Here is a 21,234-nt window from a genome sequence, read left to right on the forward strand (position 1 = left end):
GAACAAATAATGAAGCATTTTTTTCATTATAGAAGGTTATATTTGCTATTCACAATATTGCTCCAATAGCATCATTATACCTTCTATCTATATTTGAATTTTTCTTTAGTTTAATAAGACTAAAGAAAAATTTAACAAGATAAAACAAATAGCTAACATTTTCCACATGTACCAATTAGTTAAATATGTGCTTTTCCTGCTGGTCTATCTCCTTTACTATACAAACCAAAATATTTAGTGGCTGAGGCCGTTTCATTCTTAAAGCATAATTAATATATATAGTGATTATCTGCCTCATTTTCCAAAATCCTTCTAATTTATTCTTTACACATTTCTGTTTATGTTTCTATTTCCAACAATTTGATATTATATGAAAAAAAATCTATGAAAGTGAAAGTTGCTCAGTTGTGTCTGCCTCTTTGTGACCCCATGGACTATACAGTCCATGGAATTCTCCAGGCCAGAATACTGGAGTGGGTAGCCTTTTCCTTCTCCAGGCCAGAATACTGGAGTGGGTAGCCTTTTCCTTCTCCAGGGGATCTTCCCAACCCAGGGATTGAACCCAGGTCTCCCGCATTGTAGGTGGATTCTTTACTAGCTGAGCCACAAGGGAAGTCCAAGAATACTGCAGTGGGTAGCCTATCCCTTCTCCAGTGGGTCTGTCTTCTCAACTCAGGATCTGAACCAGGATCTCCTGCACTGTGGCAGACTCTTTACCAACTGAGCTATCTGGGAAGCCCCCGCAAAAATCTATGGGCCATTACTGTTTCAGCCACACATCCTTTCCAAGAGTTAAACACTAGCTTCAAGGCATTAAAACTTGTTCTCAAATGATTAATAATGTTGCATTCAATAAGAAGTATCTCTCTCCATGGTTGCTTTCAGAAAACATCACACACAGTGGATAGAGATTTTGTTCATTATTAACACAATGTCATCTATACCTGCAGGCGACCAGTGGGAATCACGTATCCTCCTAGTTCATTCCACCTGTGTTTAAAAATACATGCTTTAATTTTAAAATATTTAATAACATAATCTATATTCATATTTAGTACCAGCTCTTTATTAAGAATCAAAGTAATAGGGCTGAATGCCCCCAAATAATCCGTTGATTCAGTTACTTTCTCGGGTAAGTGAATTTGCAAATAACAGAGATGGAATGCTACCCATGCTCCCCTCAAAGGGAGGCCAGGAAAGGAGCATCTTAACCTGCTCCAGCCCCGCACACTAGCATTTTGTCACCCACATTCATCCAAAGTCTCTTGCTTTAATTTAAGCCCATTTCCTGTTTGGTTTCTATAGACATGAATAATAATTGCAGATCAACTTTATAATACAATCTACCAGGCCTGCTCCTTCTCCCCCCGACTTTAGGAGGTTCTACTTCCTCCAACTTTCCTTCATGGAGCTTTGCTACAGTCCTTTCGTTGTTTCTACAAACTTCTTTATTATTTTCCTTCCCACATGTTTTCTCCATGCCTTCACCAATGAAGGCATGGGGAAATATTCTAAGTACTATGTAATGACATTAATCTTTTAATTATTTAAAAGAAGCTGCAGTGCAGAAAAAGAGTTAACACAGCAGGCCTGACTGCTATCCTCAGGAAGGCCCACTTGCAAGGCTGCCCCTTGGCTGGCGCTGGGAACTTTAATTTCCACTATTTCCAGAACAGACAAGCATGGCTCGTGGTGCCTAAGCTGTCTGTAGAAGCAACGTGGTTTGCTGAACAGCCTTTCCTTCTGGGAGCCTGAAATTTTGGTAGCTACCAGGCGGAGCTGCCTGCGGGACCACTTCCAGTAAAAACCCTGGCACCAAGTCTTCAATCGTCTCCCCTGGTTGGCAGCACTTCACATTGGCTGTCGCAAGTTGCTGGGGGAACTGAACATGCTCCGTGTGACTCTAGCAGGAGAGGACTCTGCAAGCAAGTGCCTCATTTCCTCTGGACTTTGTCCCAGGTGCTTTCTCCCTTGGCTAATTTTGCCTTGTTTTGCTTGTTCATAATAAATCACAGCCAAGAGGACAACAATACACTGCAACCCCTGAGTTCTCTTAGGAAATCACCGAGCCTGGGAGGAGTCCTGGGGACCCTGGTCACAGGTGCCCTAAAATTCAAACTATAGCAGAAGGATTACTTGCAAAGATGTACATTAATAATTGGTTAGGGTTTTTTTCTTGCTTTTTGCATGCTTTTTCTTTACCATTATAGTTAACTTTGTTAACTGAAAATAAAAAGCTGGAAATACATAATACTGGTTCTTTAAAGATAAATTAAGCACAGATGCTTGATCTGAAGAGGCTCACAAAGTAGTAATGAAGAAAGATTTGTCAGCAAATGACTATAATACAGTGATAAATTTCATTAAAATATTAGTATAGACTGGTCTGACTCTTTGGGACCCCATGGACTGTAGACCACCAGGCTCCTCTGTCCACAAGATTTTCCAGGCAAGAATACTGGAGTGGATTGCCATTTCCTTCTCCAGGGGATCTTCCTGACCCAGGGATCAAACCCGGGTCTCCTGCAAGCAGATTCTTTACTGTTTCCGCCACCAAGGAAGCCCCAGTGAAGAAAGATCTGTGAGCAAATAACTAAAACAGTCACAAATTTCATTAAAATGTTAGTTAAATACTAATCTATAGACGGGTGCATAAGAAAAAATTTTCCTGCTCCTATTTATTACTGAAACACAGAATTCATTACAGAAAGTTTTATTTTACAGAAATACCTTATATAACATTTATTCTAAGAAGCAAGAGATTCTGTGGCTTCCATCTCAAGGTATGTAGCTGCCAGGAGAATCTCCCACCCTCATGAACGTTCATCCCACAGACACATGGGCAGGGTGTTGTCTCCTCAAAGGAATAAAGTCATCTATCTTCCAAGGAGTACAAACTGCTCATGTCTAGAATATTTTTTGTCTATAAGAGCTAACGTCTAGATATCTTTTAGGTTTTAAAACACCATACGTACTTTTCATCTGGCCGCAGAATGCTACAGTAAGAATCGGGGCGGTTTACAAAGAAGCCTGTTTTCTTCACCACACTTTCTGCGATCACGTTCAGGCGATCTAGAACATTACACAGCTTGCTGAGAGCAAGGAGGAAGAGTAAGAGAAGTGAGAAGGGCCCGACTCTTAACATGCACCCATGTTTATACCCAAAGCCAAGGCTACAGTAATGATACTTGGGAATGTAATTTTTAAATCTCTGGTCTGTACTCAATAGGGACATTATAAGAATTAATTTCTAGAATGCAAGGTGTACTCAATAACTAGCAAGATTTGGCACAAGAAGGGCCTGTAACTCAACAGCAACGGTTGGCAAGCCTTAAACTTGGCACATGGCATCTCCCAGCAAGAGCTTTTTCCAAAGCCTTTCACTCCCCAAGAGTGGAGTCAGTGAAGTCAACAAGCAGTCATAAAATGTGAAGAGAGCGCAATGCTCAGTGCGGCTGTCTGGGAAGAAAACACTGGGAAATAAATTACTATGAACGGCACCAACCAGTAACCAGGCTTATACTCTGCAAAAGTGTGTGTGTGTGTGTGTGTGTGCGCGTGTGCGCACGTGCATGTATCTAACTATGTAAAATGATTCAGAGAAAAGTACAATGAGTCAAGTGCAAAACAATACAGTGACATTAAGAAAACGAGAAAGAGAGACCTTGATGTGAACCTAGTGTTTGTAGGACGCCCAGCAAATGAGTCAAAGGACAATGCAAGGTTAATGAGAGCTCCCTGGAAGAGACGAGTTTGGATCGGAACTTGACGGTGAGAGAGGTGGGAAAACACCCTGGGAGGTAGGGAGGAGGACTGGAGGGAGAGGAAACATAGGAACAAAGGGTCCAGAATTGGACTTCGGCTGCTACACTGGAGACAGAGCCTGCCGGTTAGCTTTTGCAGGAGCAGAATAGCACTGGGAATAAAGAAGGAGTTATTATATTCTGGAACCAACCAGATGTTGGGGCTTTCACATTACACCAAGGGGTCTGGATTTACTATAAACGGTCAGGAGTTAGTGCTGGTTCACCCACAAGTGAGAATGTCTGCAAGTGGCATCTGAGAAAGGAATTAAACAGGGAGATAGAATGAAATAGAAAGAAAAGGTGAAACTAACACCTTTGAGGAAAAGCAGCTGAGGAGAGGTGTTCTGAAGTCACTGGGATGCTTCAAAGAGAATTTGCAAATGGCAAAAATGGTGGGCAGAGAGAGTTTGATCAATTAATTTAAGCCCTCTAATTATACACCAGCAGTTAAACAGCCCCTCAAGCAGCTCCACAAAGGAAAATAAGAGTCACTTTACGGGGGAGGTCGCTTCCTGCTATTCTACATCACAAGAAGAGGAAAACCTAACCAGACAAGACGAGCATCTGCTCACCTTTTGGTGTACTTGGCCATGTCCCACGGAATATAAATAATCGTGTGCTCGGGAGGCAAAAACTGGTTGAGGTAGGTCACAGCAGCTACAAGCTCTTCGCTCAGAATTCTTTCATGCTTCCTTTTTTCTCTTTCCTTTTCCAAAAATTAAACATCGTCAGTGTTCAAACTGCCTTAAATTGGAGGAACAGACTTTAAACGTAACTTTGCCACTAAGACAAAATAAAAAGATGAAGTGCTAAATATGAAAAAAGTGAAACCTACCTTATTAAAATTAAAATAAATGCTAAGAAATAAATATGCCACTGAATTACGATCAACAGATAATGAGCACTAAATACTCAAGGAGATCAGACTTCTTCCTCGTAACCTCCTGCAGTCCCAGCAAGTCCAGCTCACCCTACACAGGCCTGTCCTACACCCTCCACACCCCACTGTGGCCTAGTAGAATCCCCAAAGACCAGAAGGGAGGCCCCCAAGCCCCAGCCAGCGAAGGACCAGACAGAAATCAACCGGGCTTGGATGGATAATCCCCAAACTGGCAGAGCGGAGAACGTTTCCATAGCCTTCATATGCCTTTAAACTTGACTCTCGTAAGATCCCCTGGAGGTAGCCAAGGCAGCCTTGCCTTCCCCTTTTACACTGTGGCTGAATGCCCTGAAGCTGAGAGGCACGAATGGGACTGTATCTTAGCGGTCCACCTCCTCGCCCGCCTGCTGTAGCTCCAGAGAGACCACACTGTCTCCCATTCAAGGGGAGACACATTCTCCCATTCACAGCGGGGCTGGTGTGTTATTACTCAGCTGTGAGCTTGGAGCTCATTCTCTGCCTCCTGAATTCCTCATCTATAAGATGGGTAACAGCAGCACCTCCCTTAAAGGATTAATGTGAGGTTTAAAGGAGAAGAAACATCGTAATTTCTTATCAGAGCATCTGACGCATGGTAAATATTAATACAAAACAGACCATTTGTATTATTATTCTGATCAGGACTTTACTCAGAAACAAACATGCAAATAAAAAGTAACTCAGCAATACGGACTATTACTGGCATCAGGATAGGTCTATGCAGTTTTCAACCATGCTGGTTACTTAACTCTCATGAATTTAATTAGATAATCACCAAGGAAACGAAAGAAAACATATCTATTTTGCATAACTGTATATGTCAAACAGAGGAATTCAAGTTGATTAAGACCAGTGATAAATCAGTTTTCAGTGAACAAATATTAGCTTATTTTTACATCTGAGAAAATTAAATTACATACTTGGAATTTCTCTCAAAAGTATTTTAAACCAACTAGAGAAACAAAAGGTTTGTGAATTTTTTCTGTCAAATCTGACATTAAAGGAGATGCACAAGTAAGGTTATTTCACCAACTTGGGATCACCTCTATGCAAAGAGCATGCTTTATGCAGTCTGCCCACAGTGGATTCGTTACTGAATTGTTTAGTCGACTGCCTTTGGGTCACAGACTCATTTAACAACCAGATGAAAGCTTTACATATGCAAGTGACTTTGTACATCATTTCAAAGGGTTCAGAGATCCTCCCAATAGCCATCCAAGGCCCCCAGATTAAAGTCCTCTGATGGATAATGACATCAGGCCCTTGGCTGGCTTCCTATTAACCCTGAGCAGCAGCACTGACAGTGTAAGGATTGCTGCGAAATTTTTGTCAAGCAGTGTCTCAAACTTACACACATGGGGAAGGGGGTGGGAAGGAGACAGTTCACACACAGGGCCAAAGAGAAAAATCAAGAAAGGTATTCCATTTTCGACACTTCATATGGAGGCAGAACAAAGAGTGACTATCCCTTGATATCTACACACACACACACACACACACTTTGACTAGTTAATATGGACTTCTTCCAAGTGAACTGAATAAATGTCTTCTTCTATCCAATGAATAAAGTAACTGATGACAAAAACAATCAAACATTTTTTCTATTCTACAAAAACAGCAACTTAATCTCCAAAGTATTTTTTCATTATTGTCAGGATTTTTATGACAATGAAATAATAAACAACAATAATTTTAAAATCTGTTGACTGGCATTTAAATATTAAGAAGTAAATGTTCACTTGAGAAATCTGGGCAGGAATACTTTATAACCACATGTATCTGATATTATATTTTGAACCTGCATACTTAATAGAGAAATAGTTTATTTCATACATCATGAATCTCCATTTAACCATAGCTTTTAACTACACTACAAGGACTCAGCAATATATGAAGAAAATTCACCAACTTAGATTGATATTTATATTCTAGTGATAACTTTTTAATTTAGTGCTTCAGCAATAATTTATTTCTATACAAACAATATCTGATTGCCTATACATTTATTAGAAAATTGTTCATGAAGGTTCTTGTTAGTAGAGTTTTGCTTCTTGAATTTTTTTATGTTTCTTATAGCTACTGTGTAATATCAGGCTGAGGTTATGGGTCATCCAGCTATTGTCTTACATCACTCTGAGTTGACAGCAAGAGAGATGAAATTTCTGAACTGATGTGAATAAAAGTCTAAAAAGTGATGTATTTAATACTTGATTTATTTTACAAAGTCAAGCTCTGATTATTATTATATTATATATAATAATATTACAGTTTTGGGTGTTGGCAGTCATCTAACTGAAGGAGACCAATAATTTCCTAAGCCAAAGAGTGAGAAAGGGAGAACTAAAGCTTCCTGCCTCAGTGTCCATGGCTGCCCTCCTCATCACCTTCCTCCTCTGACTCACACACACACACACACAAAGACACACAAAGACACACACAGACACACAGACACACAGACACCCCCGCTCCTTTGAATTCATGCACTAAAGCTTCCTGCCTCACTGTCCACGGCTCCCCTCCTCATCACCTTCCTCCTCTGACTCACACACACACACACGTACCCTTATGATTCTGTCCTCCTATTAAAATAACCCCTCCCTCCAGGTTTCAGATTCCTTTCCTCTCAAGTACATGAGCCCCCTGATCATCCCTTCTTTTTCCTGTATTCTCCCCTCTCTTTAAGGATCTCAAACATCCTTCCCAAACACTTTAAAACACATCATGATCTCTTCAAGAAACAACAACCAGATGAAGACACCAACTCTTCCACATTTCTCACTAGGTGAGGATCCAGCTAGTCCATCCTAAGGGAAATCAGTCCTGTATATTCATTGGAAGGACTGATGCTGAGGCTGAAGCTCCAACACTTTGGCCACTTGATGCAAAGAACTGACTCACTGGAAAAGACCCTGACACTGGGCAAGACTGAAGGCAGACGAAGGGAACAACAGAGGATGAGATGGTTGGATGGCATCACTGACTTGATGGACATGAACTTGAGTAAGGTCCAGGAGTTGGTGATGGATAGGGAAACCTGGCATGCTGCAGTCCATGGGGTCGCAAAGAGTCGGACATGACTGAGCGACTGAACTGAACTGAGGGAAGAAGTCCTCCTGCAGGTCAGTCCAGGTCACTCAGTGCCCTGGTGCTGGGAACATCAATGAGCATATTTTCCGTTTTCATCTTACCTGGCCCGCCAGCAGCCTTTGCCACGGTCAACTGCTTGCTTCCTTCACCATGAAACACGCCTTCTCTTAGCTGCCAGAGCACAGCACTCACCCGGTTTTCCTCCTACTTTCCCATCTGTCCCTCCTCTGAGCCTTTACGGATTCAGCCTGTTCTACCTGGACATCAGGAGCTGGAGGTTCTCAAGTCGAGACCAGAGGCTCCCCACTCTTCTCTCAGTACCCTTGGATGGGCATCCTATCCACACCCACGTCTTCAAATATCGCCAGGACTCAGATGGGCCATCATATCACATCTCAGCCCAGACCTCTCTCCTGAGCTTCCATCTCACACAGCGACCACTTACTTACCATCTCCTTTGACAGGACCCCATCCATCTCAAACCTCAACACATTGAAGCTGCACTCACCGCCTTCCCTTGTTCCCTGGCTCAGTACCTGGCATCACCACCCATTCACCTGAGTGAGCCAGAAACCTGGGGGTCAAGTCTCGCCCCTCCCTCTCCCTCATCTCAGACCCAGCTCATCACTGGCTCTACTGCCTGTGTGCACTCCTCCCCACCTCCGCCATGCCACCCCAGCTGCGGCCAGTTACCCCTTTTCTGGATAATTGTAACAGCCTATGGCGTCCTCCAACATCAAACTTAGTCTGTGCCAATCCATTCGTTCTCTACGTTGAGATCAGGACAATCTTCTCAAAACAGAAATCTGATCACCATCTTCTCAACTCTACAAAACCTTCGATGGTTTTGGAAAGTCAAGATAAGACCTGACTCATCAACACACCCTACAAGGCTCTACAAGTCTGCATAACTACCTCTCCAGTCTCTTCTCACAACAGGCTCTCCTGCTTGCATTCTCTGGGACCCAGTCAGAGAGGCCTCTTCTTCCTCAAACGCACCTTATGCCCTCCCGTCCCAGGGCCTTTGCACCTGCTGCTCTCTTTCCTCTTGGCCTTGTAAAGGGCTCTTCGTTCAGAGGTGTTGCACTGACTCATCACCTCTTCAGGAAGACTTCTCTCCACTATAAGCTCTCCCAGCATCGTAACCCTGTCTTGGTACCTCTGCCTCACTTTACCATCTCCTGTTAGACTGTGAGCCCAGAGAAGGCAGGGACTGTTTTTATGATTGCCTTGGCACAAGGGAAACCTTCAAAACTGTTAAACGGTGGTTTCAATGGCATAGGATTCCTTGGTTTCTAATTAAATTGAATTATGCTTATTATAATTAATGATCTCAGTTATCCAGGTCATACAGTCAGCAAAAATAAGACTGGGAGCTGACTAGGACTCAGATCGTGAGCTCCTTATTGCAACATTCAGACTTGAAGAAAGTAGGGAAAACCACTAGGCCATTCAAGGATGACCTAAATCAAATTACTTACAGTAGAAGTGACAAATAGATTCAAGGGATTAGATCTGATAGAGTGCCTAAAGAACTATGGACAGAACTATGGACATAAGATTGTATAGGAGGTGGTGACCAAAACCATCACCAAGAAAAAGAAATGCAAAAAGGCAAAATGGTTGTCTGAGGAGGACTTACAAAGAGCTGAGAAAAGAAGAGAAGCAAAAGGCAAAGGAGAAAAAAAAAGATATACCCATCTGAATGCAGAGTTTCAAAGAATAGCAAGGAGAGATAAGAAAATCTTCTTAAGTGAACAATGCAAATAAAGGAAAACAATAAAATAGGAAAGACCAGCTATCTCTTCAAGAAAATTAGAGATACCAAGGGAACATTTTATGCAAAGATGGGCTGAATAAAGGACAGAAACTATGAATAAAACAGAAGCAGAAGATATTAAGAAGAGATGACAAAACACACAGAAGAGCTGTACAAAAAAGTTCTTAATGACCCGGAAAGCCATGATGGTGTGATCACTCACCTAGAGCCAGACATTCTGGAATGTGAAGTCAAGTGGGCCTTAGGAAGCATTACTATGAACAAAGCTAGTGGAGGTGATGGAATTCCACCTGAGTTATTTCAAATCCTAAAAGATGATGCTGTTAAAGTGCTGCACTCAATATGCCAACAAATTTGGAAAATCCGGCAGTGCCTACAGGACTGGAAAAGGTCAGTTTTCATTCCAAACCCAAAGAAGAAAAATGCCAAAGAATGTTCAAACTACCACACAATTGTACTCATTTTACATGTTAGCAAGGTAATGCTCAAAATCCTTCAAGCTAGGTTTCAACAGTACCTGAACCTAGACCTTTGAAATGTACAAGCTGGATTTAGAAAAGGCACAGGAACCAGAGATCAAATTACCAACATCTGCTAGATCACAGGAAAAATAAGGGAATTCCAGAAAAATATCTACTTCTGCTTCATTGACTATGCCAAAGCCTTTGACTGTGTGGGTCACAACAAACTGTGGAAAATATTAAAGAGATGGGAATACCACACCACCCTGCCTGCCTCCTAAGAAACCTGTATGTAGGTTAAGAAGCAACAGTTAGAACCAATTTCAAACTAGGAAAGGAGTACGTCAAGGCTGTATATTGTCATCCTGCTTATTTAACTTCTATGCAAAATACATCATGTGAAATGCCAGGCTGAATGAAGCTCAAGCTGTAATCAAGATGGCCAGGAGAAATATCAACAACCTCAGATATACAAAAGACACTACCCTAATGGCAGAAAGTAAAGAGAACTAAAGAGCCTCTTGATGAAGGTGAAAGACGAGAGTGAAAAAGCTGACTTGACTCAACAGTCTAAACACTAAGATCATGGCATCTGGTCCCACTGAGAGAGTGAGAGAGTGAAGTCGCTCAGTCATGTCCGACTCTTTGCGACCCCATAGACTGTAGCCTACCAGGCTCCTCTGTCCATGGGATTTTCCAGGCAATAGTACTGGAGTGGATTGCCATTTCCTTCTCCAGGGGATCTTCCCAACCCAGGGCTCAAACCCGGGTCTCCTGCATTGTAGACAGATGCTTTACCACTTCTTGGCAAATAAATGGGGAAAAAATGTAAACAGTGACAGACATAATCTTTGGGGGCTTCAAAATCACCGCAGTGACATCAGCCATAAAATTAAAAGATGCTTGTTCCTTGGAAGAAAAGCTATGACAAACCTAGAAAGTGTATTAAAAAGCAGAGACATCACTTTGCTGACAAAGGTCTGTATACTCAAAGCTATGTTTTTTCCAGTAATCATGTATAGATGTGAGAATTGGACCATAAAGAAGGCTGAGCACTGAAAAGTTGATGCTTTTGAACTGTGGTATTGAAGAAGACTCGAGAGTCCCTAGGAGAGCAAGGAGATCAAACCAGTCAATCCTAAAGGAAATCAATCCTGAATATTCATTGGAAGGACTGAAGCTGAAGCTTCAATACTTTGGCCACCTGGTATGAAGAGCTGACTTTTGGTCAAGACCCTGATGCTGGGAAAGACTGAAGACAGAGAAGGGGGTGACAGAGGATAGATGATTGGATGGTATCACTGACTCAATGGACCTGAGTTTGAGCAAACTCTGGGAGATAGTGAAGCCTGGTGTGCATGGGGTCACAAAGAGTCAGACATGACTGAACAACAACAAATACTTACAACCAACTTGTCAGAATAATCTCAGATACTAGAACTGCCATAGCCATAATAAACAAAACACTCGCTTTTCACACTCAGGGTTTTCCTAGCCACAGAATGAGATTCCTCCATTTCATCTGGTTGCAACAGACACAGATACAATTTCCTACCTGGTCTCCTACCCTCCACACCAGGCTCTGACCTGGCTGCCTGCTCATATACACAAGACACGCTGACTCGACAGTGTACTCTGACATGGAAGCACAGAATTATGAGACCAGGTCAGCACTCTGTCCACTGGATTCCTGAGCCACAACTGCACCCCAGTTTCTGAATCTAGTCCTTAGATCCTATTACCACATGTTATCTTGTCCAGCAGATCTTCTGGATTGTCAAGGGAAGTTACTCTATCAAGGCTAGCCTGTGGGTGTTTGATCTCCATGCTTCCTTCTCCCAGATGTCCTAGAAACTGAGGCAGAATTTCACTGATACCTAGCTCACCCCAGGAAATTATAAGACAGACATGCTCATTTCTCTCTTTCCAAGAAAACCCACCACAGAGTCTCTGAACTTACCCAGGGAAGAGGCCACGTGGACTCTGAGGCCAAAGGACAAAGGTTCAAACAGTTCAGACACAGTGAGTCATCACAGCACGATCAACCCACAACCCTCTCCTCCTTTAAAGCAGGCTAGTTAAGCCCCTTCATGTTGTCCAGTGTGATCAAATTTCATAACCAAAGAGCGTGTCATACCTTCACTAAATTCAAGACGATGATGGGCGAGCCAAACCTCTGAAGCATCTGGTCAAAGTGAAGGGCAGCCACGTGGGCAAATGGATCTGCCTGATCCACTGGGAGGAAAAAACAAATCAGTACCAGAATGAAAATTATACAGCAAGAATAAAAGCAGCACAGAGTCTTGTTTCACTTTATAATGTTTATAGAAATGTAACTCAATTGACCTTCTGGTAGTTTCATGTCTCAAATTCCTCTTAAGTGTATCATTCGTCATATATTTATTGAATTTGAATGATTCTTACATTTCTGAATATAATTAATTATATTTACATATTTTAAAATATAAATAATTTTCTAGTGGCCAAAATTAAATGTATATAAAGTTGTTGCATAAAAAATATCAGTAGCCCTGATTCTAAATAATCTACTTTTCAGTACTGAAACTCCATGCTTATATGAAATTTCTGTTGGCAGCAGTTTACTCTCTAATGTGGGTAAAGGAGAGTTACTATTGAAAAGACTGTTCCACTCACATGTAATAGGTGGCTTAGGCATCATAGTTGAAATGTCCTGTGACCAGTATAAGGGAACTGATCCTCTAACTTGTACGTAAGAAGAATAACTTCCTGCAGTAAAAGACATGACAGAAGCGTCGCAGAGTATTTGCTCAGTTTCCACTTCATTTGCGACATCACCCTGGAAAGCAAGGTGCATTTACAGGTGTTTTATATTCTCAGAATTTTTTCATGGAAAAAATGTCAAGTACAGAATGAAAATATAATTCCTATTCTTAGGCCATGGCACCCCACCCCAATTCCTATTCTTAGGATATTTTAAAAGAGGTAAGTGCTGATCAATATTTGATGTACATATTAAAAAAGGAAAATCATTAAGATGCAATAAAGGAAGGCAATTAAAAATAGAGAATAGACAAGGTAAAAATCAAATTAAATAGCTAATAATACAGGTAATAGAGTGCAGAGAAGGAGAGAAAAGGAAAACAATTACAAGATATTACAGGAGATTAGTAATACCGGTGAAATATAAAAATTCAATTCTGAAGACCAAGGAGGAATGAAAGGACAAAAAGTAAGATTCAAATAAAACGCCTGATGGACAAAAGAAAAAAAACCTTGACACAGCTTTACTTATAAAGTATATGAGGATATAACAAAGAATAATTTTAGAGGCATTAATAACGTGCCTGTTTAATTACCCTTGATATATCCAAAACTACATAACAGAGCTGCAAAACTCTGTTCTTGTCCAGTTGCTCAGTCATATCCGACTCTTTGTGACCCCAAGGACTGCAGATCGCCAGGCTTCCCTGTCCATCACCAGCTCCCGGAGCTTGCACAAACTCATGTCCATTGAGTTGGCAATGTCATCCAACCATCTCATCCTCTGTTGTCCCCTTCTCCTCCTGCCTTCAATCTTTCCCAGCATCAGGGTCTTTTCCAATGAGTCACTTCTTCACATCAGGTGGCCAAACTACTAGAGTCTCAGCTTCAGCATCAGTCTTTCAGTGAATATGCAGGACTGATTTCCTTTGGGATTGACTGGTTTAATCTCCTTGCAGTCTGGGGGACTCTCAAGGGTCTTCTCCAACACCTCAGTTCAAAAGCATCAATTCTCTTTACACTCCAACTCTCACACCCATACATGACTACTGGAAAAACCATAGCTTTGATTATATGGACTTTTCTTGGCAAAATAATGTCTCTGCTTTTTAGCACTCTATCTAGGTTTGTCACAGCTTTTCTTCCAAGGAGCAAGCATCTCTTAATTTCATGGCTGCAGTCACCATATGCAATGATTTTGGAACCCAAGAAAATAAAGTCTATCATTGTTTCCCCATCTATTTGCCATGAAGTGATGGGACCAGATGCCATGATCTTAGTGTTTTGACTACTGAGTTTTAAGCAAGCTTTTTCACTCTCCTCTTTCACTTTCATCAAGGGACTCTTTAATTCCTCTTTGCTTTCTGCCGTAAGGATGGTGTCACCTGCATATCTGTGGTTATTGATATTTCTCCCACAATCTTGATTTCAGCTCGTGCTTCATCCAGCCCAGCATTATGCATGATGTACTCTGCATATAAGTTAGATAAGCAGGGTGACAATATACAGCTTTGATGTACTCCTTTCCCAGTTTGGAACCAGTCCGTTGTTCCATATCTGGTTCTAACTGTTGCTTCTTGACCTGAATACAGGTTTCATAGGAGGCAGGTAAAGAGGTCTGGTATTCCCGTCTCTTTAACAATTTTCCAGTTTATCGTGATTCACACAATCAAAGGTTTCAGCATAGTCAATGAAGCCTAAGTAGATATTTTCCTGGAATTCTCTTGCTTTTTCTATGATCCAAAGGATGTCGGCAATTTGATCTCCAGTTTCACTGCCTTTTCTAAATCCAGCTTGAACATTTGGAAGTTCTTAGTTCATGTACTGTTGAAGCCTTGCTTGGAGCATTTTGAGTATTACTTTGCTATCATGTGAAATGAGTAAAGTTGTATGGCAGTTTGAACATTCTTTGCAACTGGGATGAAAACTGATGTTTTTCAGTCCTGGGGCCACCACTGAGTTTTCTTAATTTGCTGGCATATTGAGTGCAGCACTTTAACAGCATCATCTTTTAAGATTTGAAATAGCTCAGCTCGAATTCCATCACCTTCACTAATTTTGTTCATAGTAATGCTTCTTAAGGCCTACCTGATTTCACACTCTAAGATGTCTGGCTCTAGCTGAGTGATCACACCACTGTGGTTTTCCGGGTCATTAAGACCTCTTTTGTATAATTCTTCTGTGTATTCTTGCCACCTCTTCCTAATATCTTCTGCTTCTGTTAGGTCCAGACCATTTTTGTCCTTTATTGTGCCTATCTCTGCATGAAATGCTCCCTTGGTATCTCTAATTTTCTTGAAGAGATCTCTAGTTTTTCCCATTCTATTGTTTTCCTCTATTTCTTTGCATTGTTCACTTATGAAGGCTTTCTTATTTCTCCTTGCTATTCTTTGGAACTCTGCATTCAGATGGGTACATCTTTTTTTCTTAAAGCGACAGTTATAACTATTTTCATTGTTGATATGATTTTAAGAACAAATCTTGCTATATTAAGGCAGGATCAAAACCCAATGTCTCACTCAGTCTATCTACTCGATCACACATCTGTGTAAGACTCCAGTTGTCTGTTGCAGAAAGAGACGAAACACTCAAAGCACACTACATGACCAAAGGCAGAACAGTAGGTGAATATGTTGGTTTTTTTCTAGGGGTGAGCGGAAGGAGTCTGTCTTGAGCCAAACTAAAGCAGAGGGAAGTGGGTAAAGGGTTTCCAGGCCTTGCTTTACTCAGTCTTCTCATCAAGGATGCTTTCCAAAGAGCGCTCCCCTCCATTTATTCCTTGGGTGGAGGTGTTTTGCTGTTTTAGTCTCTCCACTAAATATGTACTGCATTTAAAAATCTACTACAGAAATGGCTCATCCTCCAAAACATTAGACATTTCCTAAGTCCCTAAGGCATTGCATAATGCTAAGATAGCTGATTTTTCAGAACATCTATATGTCAGTCATATTCCTCACAAGTTTCAGAGACTCTAGAGGATTCATTATTCTCTTGATAATGTCCCAAACTAAGATAGTCCACCTTCTAAAACTCTGTTTTGCTTTATCTGTCACCAGAGCTGAAATAAAAAGTTAAACTGCCAGCAGCAATCTTACCTCACAGTTTGCACCTCTTTTGAGAAAACGAGTCCCAGCGAACTTACTGGATCTTCTAGCTATTAAAGTGACATACACAGGTCGTCCATAGATCAACAGCTCTTAGAAATCTAGTTAAAGCTGTTTAGCACTCATGACGATCACACCCAACCAAAAGAATCATTCTACGTTAAATATATTTTGTCCAGTAGGCTAAAGAACACCAAAAGGCTCCACCCAAGAAACGGAACAGCACCGGGTCTAACTGCTCTTTCGAAGTATGCAGGTATTAAGGCAAAACCGAACCTCACTGAAGAGTGGTTTCCATGAATTTCAGAGGAAACGGTAACCAGATGTAGGGTTATTGGTCAAGGGAAGACCTGTGGTCCCTCCTTGCAGCCAGGTAAGAATGTTAAAGGTACAATTAATCCTTCTTCATTCTTCAGAGACCATACACCTATCAAATGGAGCACCTCTCCATTAACAGGGTGTTTAAATTATGAAGCAATAGCTAATTCTGAGGGAATGGAGTTAGTACTAATACTGTGAGAGCACCCAAATTTGTCATCTAACTGCGAAACTGAACACTGGGAACTGTTTAAGCAAAATAAAGTTTCAATTAATATTGTCACCTTAGTTAACTTTCTGAACCTCAGTTTCATCTTCTGTAAAATGGTGTAAGTGCAAAAAAAAAAAAAAGAAAAAAGTAACCAATTTTATTAGGTGGTTGGGAAGACTGGGTTAGGTAATGTGTGGAATGTGTGCCTGGCTTATAGCAAACATTCAATAAATAGCAATGACTGTTACCATCATATAGATTCCAGAATTCATTAAATGCTTGTTAACTGGGAGACTGGATTCATCATTTCAACTAATGAGCTTTAAAATTATAATCTATGGTGCTATTTACTACTTTAAAGAAACAACCATTTATTGTACTTAATACATGCCAGGCCTGAGTTAGCTCTTGAAAAATAAAAGACAGTTTAGAATTACTTTTTAGAAGCTGCCCTTAGAAACTGTAGCACCTTCTCTTTAGAGTCCTTGGTGGTGGAAACCGTGTGTTTTTTCCAGGTTGATTCTACTTTTGGAAAAATATATAGTAATTCGGGGCCAAATCTCATTATTCAGTGAATGATCAAGCAGATAATACCACTCACTGGTTGAAAATGAGTATCAGGTAACGAGCCATTTTACGTGCGACACATAAATCTCACCAAATTCATTCCAAAAGTCCTCTGCGTCTTCATCTAGCCTCTCCTCACCCTCATTTGCCACAAAGGAGGCAAATCAGGCCTTCTCCAAGGCCAACCTCTCCAACTCCACCCTTTGACTCCCTGACTCCACTCCTGTCGACGTTCTGGTGCAAGAAAGCACGTTATTGGTTAATCACATTCATCCACTCAGTGGTCTCAAAACAACCTCTCCTTTATAGTGTTCCCTCTAAGTTTTTAACCAACTTAAGACACAAGGAAGACTGCCAACCAGAAAGCATGCTAGGTGCACAAATGTTCTTCAGGATCTCTAAAAGGGGCAGGAAAACACTTAACACCACTTCTAAAAAGTAGACATTGCCTTCTTAAGCCTCATAAGAACACATTCAATATACCTAGAAATCAAATAAAATGACAAATGATATTTATAAGATTGATTTACCAGCTTAACACCAAGCTCAATCTATGTCTATTTAATCTATTATGACTCTTCCCAATCCAGATCTTCATTACATTATGCCTGAACCACTGCAATCTTGTCCTAATGCATGTCTCTTGGTCTAGGGTGGATCAGATGGTAAAGAATCTACCAGCAACGCAGGAGGCCCAGGTTTGATCCCTGGGTTGGGAAGATACCCTGCAGGAGGAAATGGCAATCCTTTCCAGTCTTGCCTGGAGAATTCCATGGACAGAGGAGCCTGGAGGGCTACAGTCCACAGGGTCACAAATAGTGGGACATAATGGAGTGACCAACACACTTTGAAAATAGTTACCCATCCAAGCTTCCTAAGTACTAATTTGTATGTTACCCTCTTGAAAAAAACTTTCAAAGATTCTAGCACCAAACCCAAAGTCCTTCATCTGACCACCAAAGTAATCTGGTGATTGGCAGTCTGACTCCCCCGTAACTCATCTCCTTCCCACCCCATTGCACCTCCCAGGCATTTTATACACAAACCACAAGTACACTCCCATAAACTTTTCCATCTCTACACTCACGGTGCTTCCCCAACCCACAGTCTCACTGCCGAGGCCCGCTTCTTGATCAAGTCAAGCCAAGTTCAACTCTTCCTATGAGCCTGGCCCCATCCTCCCCTCCTGTTAGCAATTCTGCTCCTGCTCTTAGGTAAGAATGACACTTACTACCTACAGCACTTTCTGTGCCCAGAGCATTTTCTTCCTTGTTATTTACCTGTCTGGACAGGGGAGCCTGATGGGCTTCCGTCTATGGGGTCGCACAGAGTCGGACACGACTGAAGCGACTTAGCAGCAGCAGCAGCAGCAGCAGACATAATAGATCTGCATTCCTCTTTGTATTTCAACCACCCAGAATGCGTCATTGTAACCTATCTGCAGGGTGCACAGATAACTGTAATGATCTTATAATTCATATACAGCTTTCTACAAACTGGTATAGCATAAATAATATGTATCAATGTTTTAAAAAAGGATACTTGACTGCCCACAGAATCCATGAATAATGTATAGCAGCCAGTCACGATGGACAGTATTTTTAATGATATCTAGAAGTTCACCGTTCCACACGTACTTCATGTAAGGCTCACTAGAGATCCCAAATACACCTGAAAAAATAAGAGTTGGTATCAGGAAGATAAGGAAATTGGTGGACAATCAATTCATTTTTAAGCTCTCAAACTTTTGTTTTTTAATTTCAAAATGTCTGATAAATACCACTGCTGTTTTCAGTGGATATAACTTATCTCATTGCCCAGAACACTGTGCTGATTCTGTACAAAGTTAAAGAAAAAGCACATTTTTCTGATCTGTGAGAGTTTTTAACCTAGAGAAAAGCAAACAACTGGGAAATTAGGGACACACACGTACAAATACACGAATGAGGCTGACAGACAGCAGGAGCAGTGACTGGGAGCATGGCTCTGGTGTCACAGTGCCTGGGTCCACATCTGAGCTCTGCCTCGCCAGCAGGGTGACAGGTGTGTTCAAGCGGGTCACTTATTTCAGTGCCCCATTTGCTCATGTGTGCCCCTTCCGTGTGATTGTTGTAAAGGCAAGTTGATAATGCACATGAAATGCTCAGAACAAGTCTCGTGTCTTACTCAAAATTCCGTAAGTGGTCGTTATTATTATATCAAGCCTTTTTGATATGACATAATTAATTTCATCAAGCATCATTTCAGGATATCCAGATAAATTTGCTAAATATCAATAAGTTTTACAAAGCTTATATAAAGTACGAAATAAGAAATAAGTATAAAAATAATGGCTTAAAAGATTATAACAGTTCTGCTTAGAGACAAGCAATACTATTTTTCTTCTCAAAACATGTATGTTAAGAGTGTTTATATACACTATGAGAAATGCTCTTTGGTTTTATTTATAAAAAGTGAGCCTTCTCTGCCCCTTCAATGACATTACATTGAGCATGAATAATGGATAGCAGTCCTGTCTTTGTCACTTACCAGCTCTGTGACCTTTGGCAAGTTACATAACATCTCAGAACCTCAATTTTCCAAACTGTAAAATGATGATACCACTCACCTCAGGGATATAATTCAGATTTTTAAAAAATATAATATATGCAAAGTGACTAACATGCTGCCTGACACATTAGAGACTTTTTAAAAAATGTATTATTTTCCTTTTCTACCTACGCAGACAACTTTTCCCCTCGCTTTCTCTTTCCTATCAGTTTCCCCCTGTGTAGTAGTAGCGTCCCTTCCCCACAGAAAAAATATCTATGTTCTAATCACCAGAACCCATGAGTAAGTTATGTCACGTGGCAATGAGAAATTAAAGCTGCAGATGGAATTAAGGTTGCTGATCAGAAATTAAAGCTGCAGATGGAATTAAGGTTGCTAATTAAGATGGGCAGACTCTTCTGAATTGTCCAAGAGGGCCCACTGTAATCACATGGGCATTGTGAGTGAAAGAGGAGAACAGGAGTGAGAGTGTCAGAGTGATGTCATGTGGGCGATCCTCCACCAGCCATTGCTGGCTTTGAAGATGGAAAGGGCAAGGAAATGGCTTTTTCCTTAGGGTCTCAAGAAAGAAATGCAGCCTTACCAACACTCTAACTCTAGTCCACCAAGATCTCTTTTGGACTTTGACTTCTGTAAGATAATAAATGTGTATAGTTTTAAGTCACTGAGTTTGTGGAAATTTCTTATGGCAGTCATAAAAACCTAATACACAGTTTATTCGTATCTATCAAGTAGAACTGCTCGACTGATAGTAAAAAGTTAGGTAGCTTTTGGAGTCTTAATTGAGATCTCAGTACAGATATTCAGATTCAAATTGGAGATGACACACAGTACATACTTACTAATGCTTTTAGCTTTTCTATTACTAAGAACCATATTTAGAAGAGATGATGTGAAAAATATTTAAGTACACATTATCTTACCCTCCACCTGCCTCGAGGCGCACAGATTACAATTCAGATGAACCACAGCAAACTTCTGTGATCTAGATGTTTTGGGGCAGGGAGGGTGCACAGGGTTTTGCTTTAGCTCAAGTGATAGTCAATCTAATAAATGAACAAGAGTCAAAGGCAATTAACAGAGATGGCATTCAGTTGAAGTAAGTCTCAGTCTTCTTAGAGTGGACCAGAACTTCTGGCAAAAGGCTAACAGAGCACAGCCTCTTCCTGAGTGTCCTGCAAGGACAAACCTTCTGAAACTTACCTTCGACCTCTGCACCCACATCTTCATCACTGTCACAGAAGTGGCACTGAGGAAGGGACCCAAAGACACTACTGACTTTTTGTTCCCACAGTAAGGCCAATTCAGCTAAACTGTCTTAATTTTACATCTGAAGCAATGCCTTTACAGCATTCACTCTGGCAATGTCTCTGGCCTTAGAGTGCTAGACCAATCCCTAAACCTAGGGATAAAGGTACCCATTCTGCTGTGTGGCTGGTTAATCCCAGATCCCCAGGGTCACCCTAGACTAGTCACACACAGGTCCTGCAGTAACCCCACAACAGTCCTGACAGAAGCAGGCTGTAGGAGGGACAGGTGGGTCAAGCTGAGACCAGTCAAAGTCAGAACAGTCTCTGACCTTCTGCAAGGGTTCCTCTGGACACTGGCCTTGTGATCTTAACCTCTAGGTCTCGGCCTCCTACTTAGCCTTTATTTATGTGAAAGCAGCATTACACCTACTGAGTAGTT

The 21,234-nt window shown here is 41.2% G+C and overlaps 1 protein-coding gene across 1 annotated transcript in view; it reads right to left on the minus strand.

Moving 5' to 3' along the window:
- The window catches only part of FIG4 (FIG4 phosphoinositide 5-phosphatase), a 181,126-nt gene that overhangs the window by 93,588 nt on the left and 66,304 nt on the right, over window positions 1–21,234 (minus strand). Inside the window, exons 7-13 of the mRNA XM_068985104.1 lie at window positions 18,538–18,666; window positions 15,891–15,991; window positions 12,709–12,871; window positions 12,191–12,288; window positions 4,379–4,512; window positions 2,976–3,092; window positions 945–990 (exon numbers count right to left, since the gene is read on the minus strand). Coding sequence (XP_068841205.1) covers window positions 945–990; window positions 2,976–3,092; window positions 4,379–4,512; window positions 12,191–12,288; window positions 12,709–12,871; window positions 15,891–15,991; window positions 18,538–18,666 — 788 coding nt within the window. The remainder of the gene's footprint in view (window positions 1–944; window positions 991–2,975; window positions 3,093–4,378; window positions 4,513–12,190; window positions 12,289–12,708; window positions 12,872–15,890; window positions 15,992–18,537; window positions 18,667–21,234) is intronic.

Source organism: Capricornis sumatraensis, chromosome 13, assembly GCF_032405125.1.
Source record: "Capricornis sumatraensis isolate serow.1 chromosome 13, serow.2, whole genome shotgun sequence".
Lineage (NCBI taxonomy): Eukaryota > Metazoa > Chordata > Mammalia > Artiodactyla > Bovidae > Capricornis > Capricornis sumatraensis.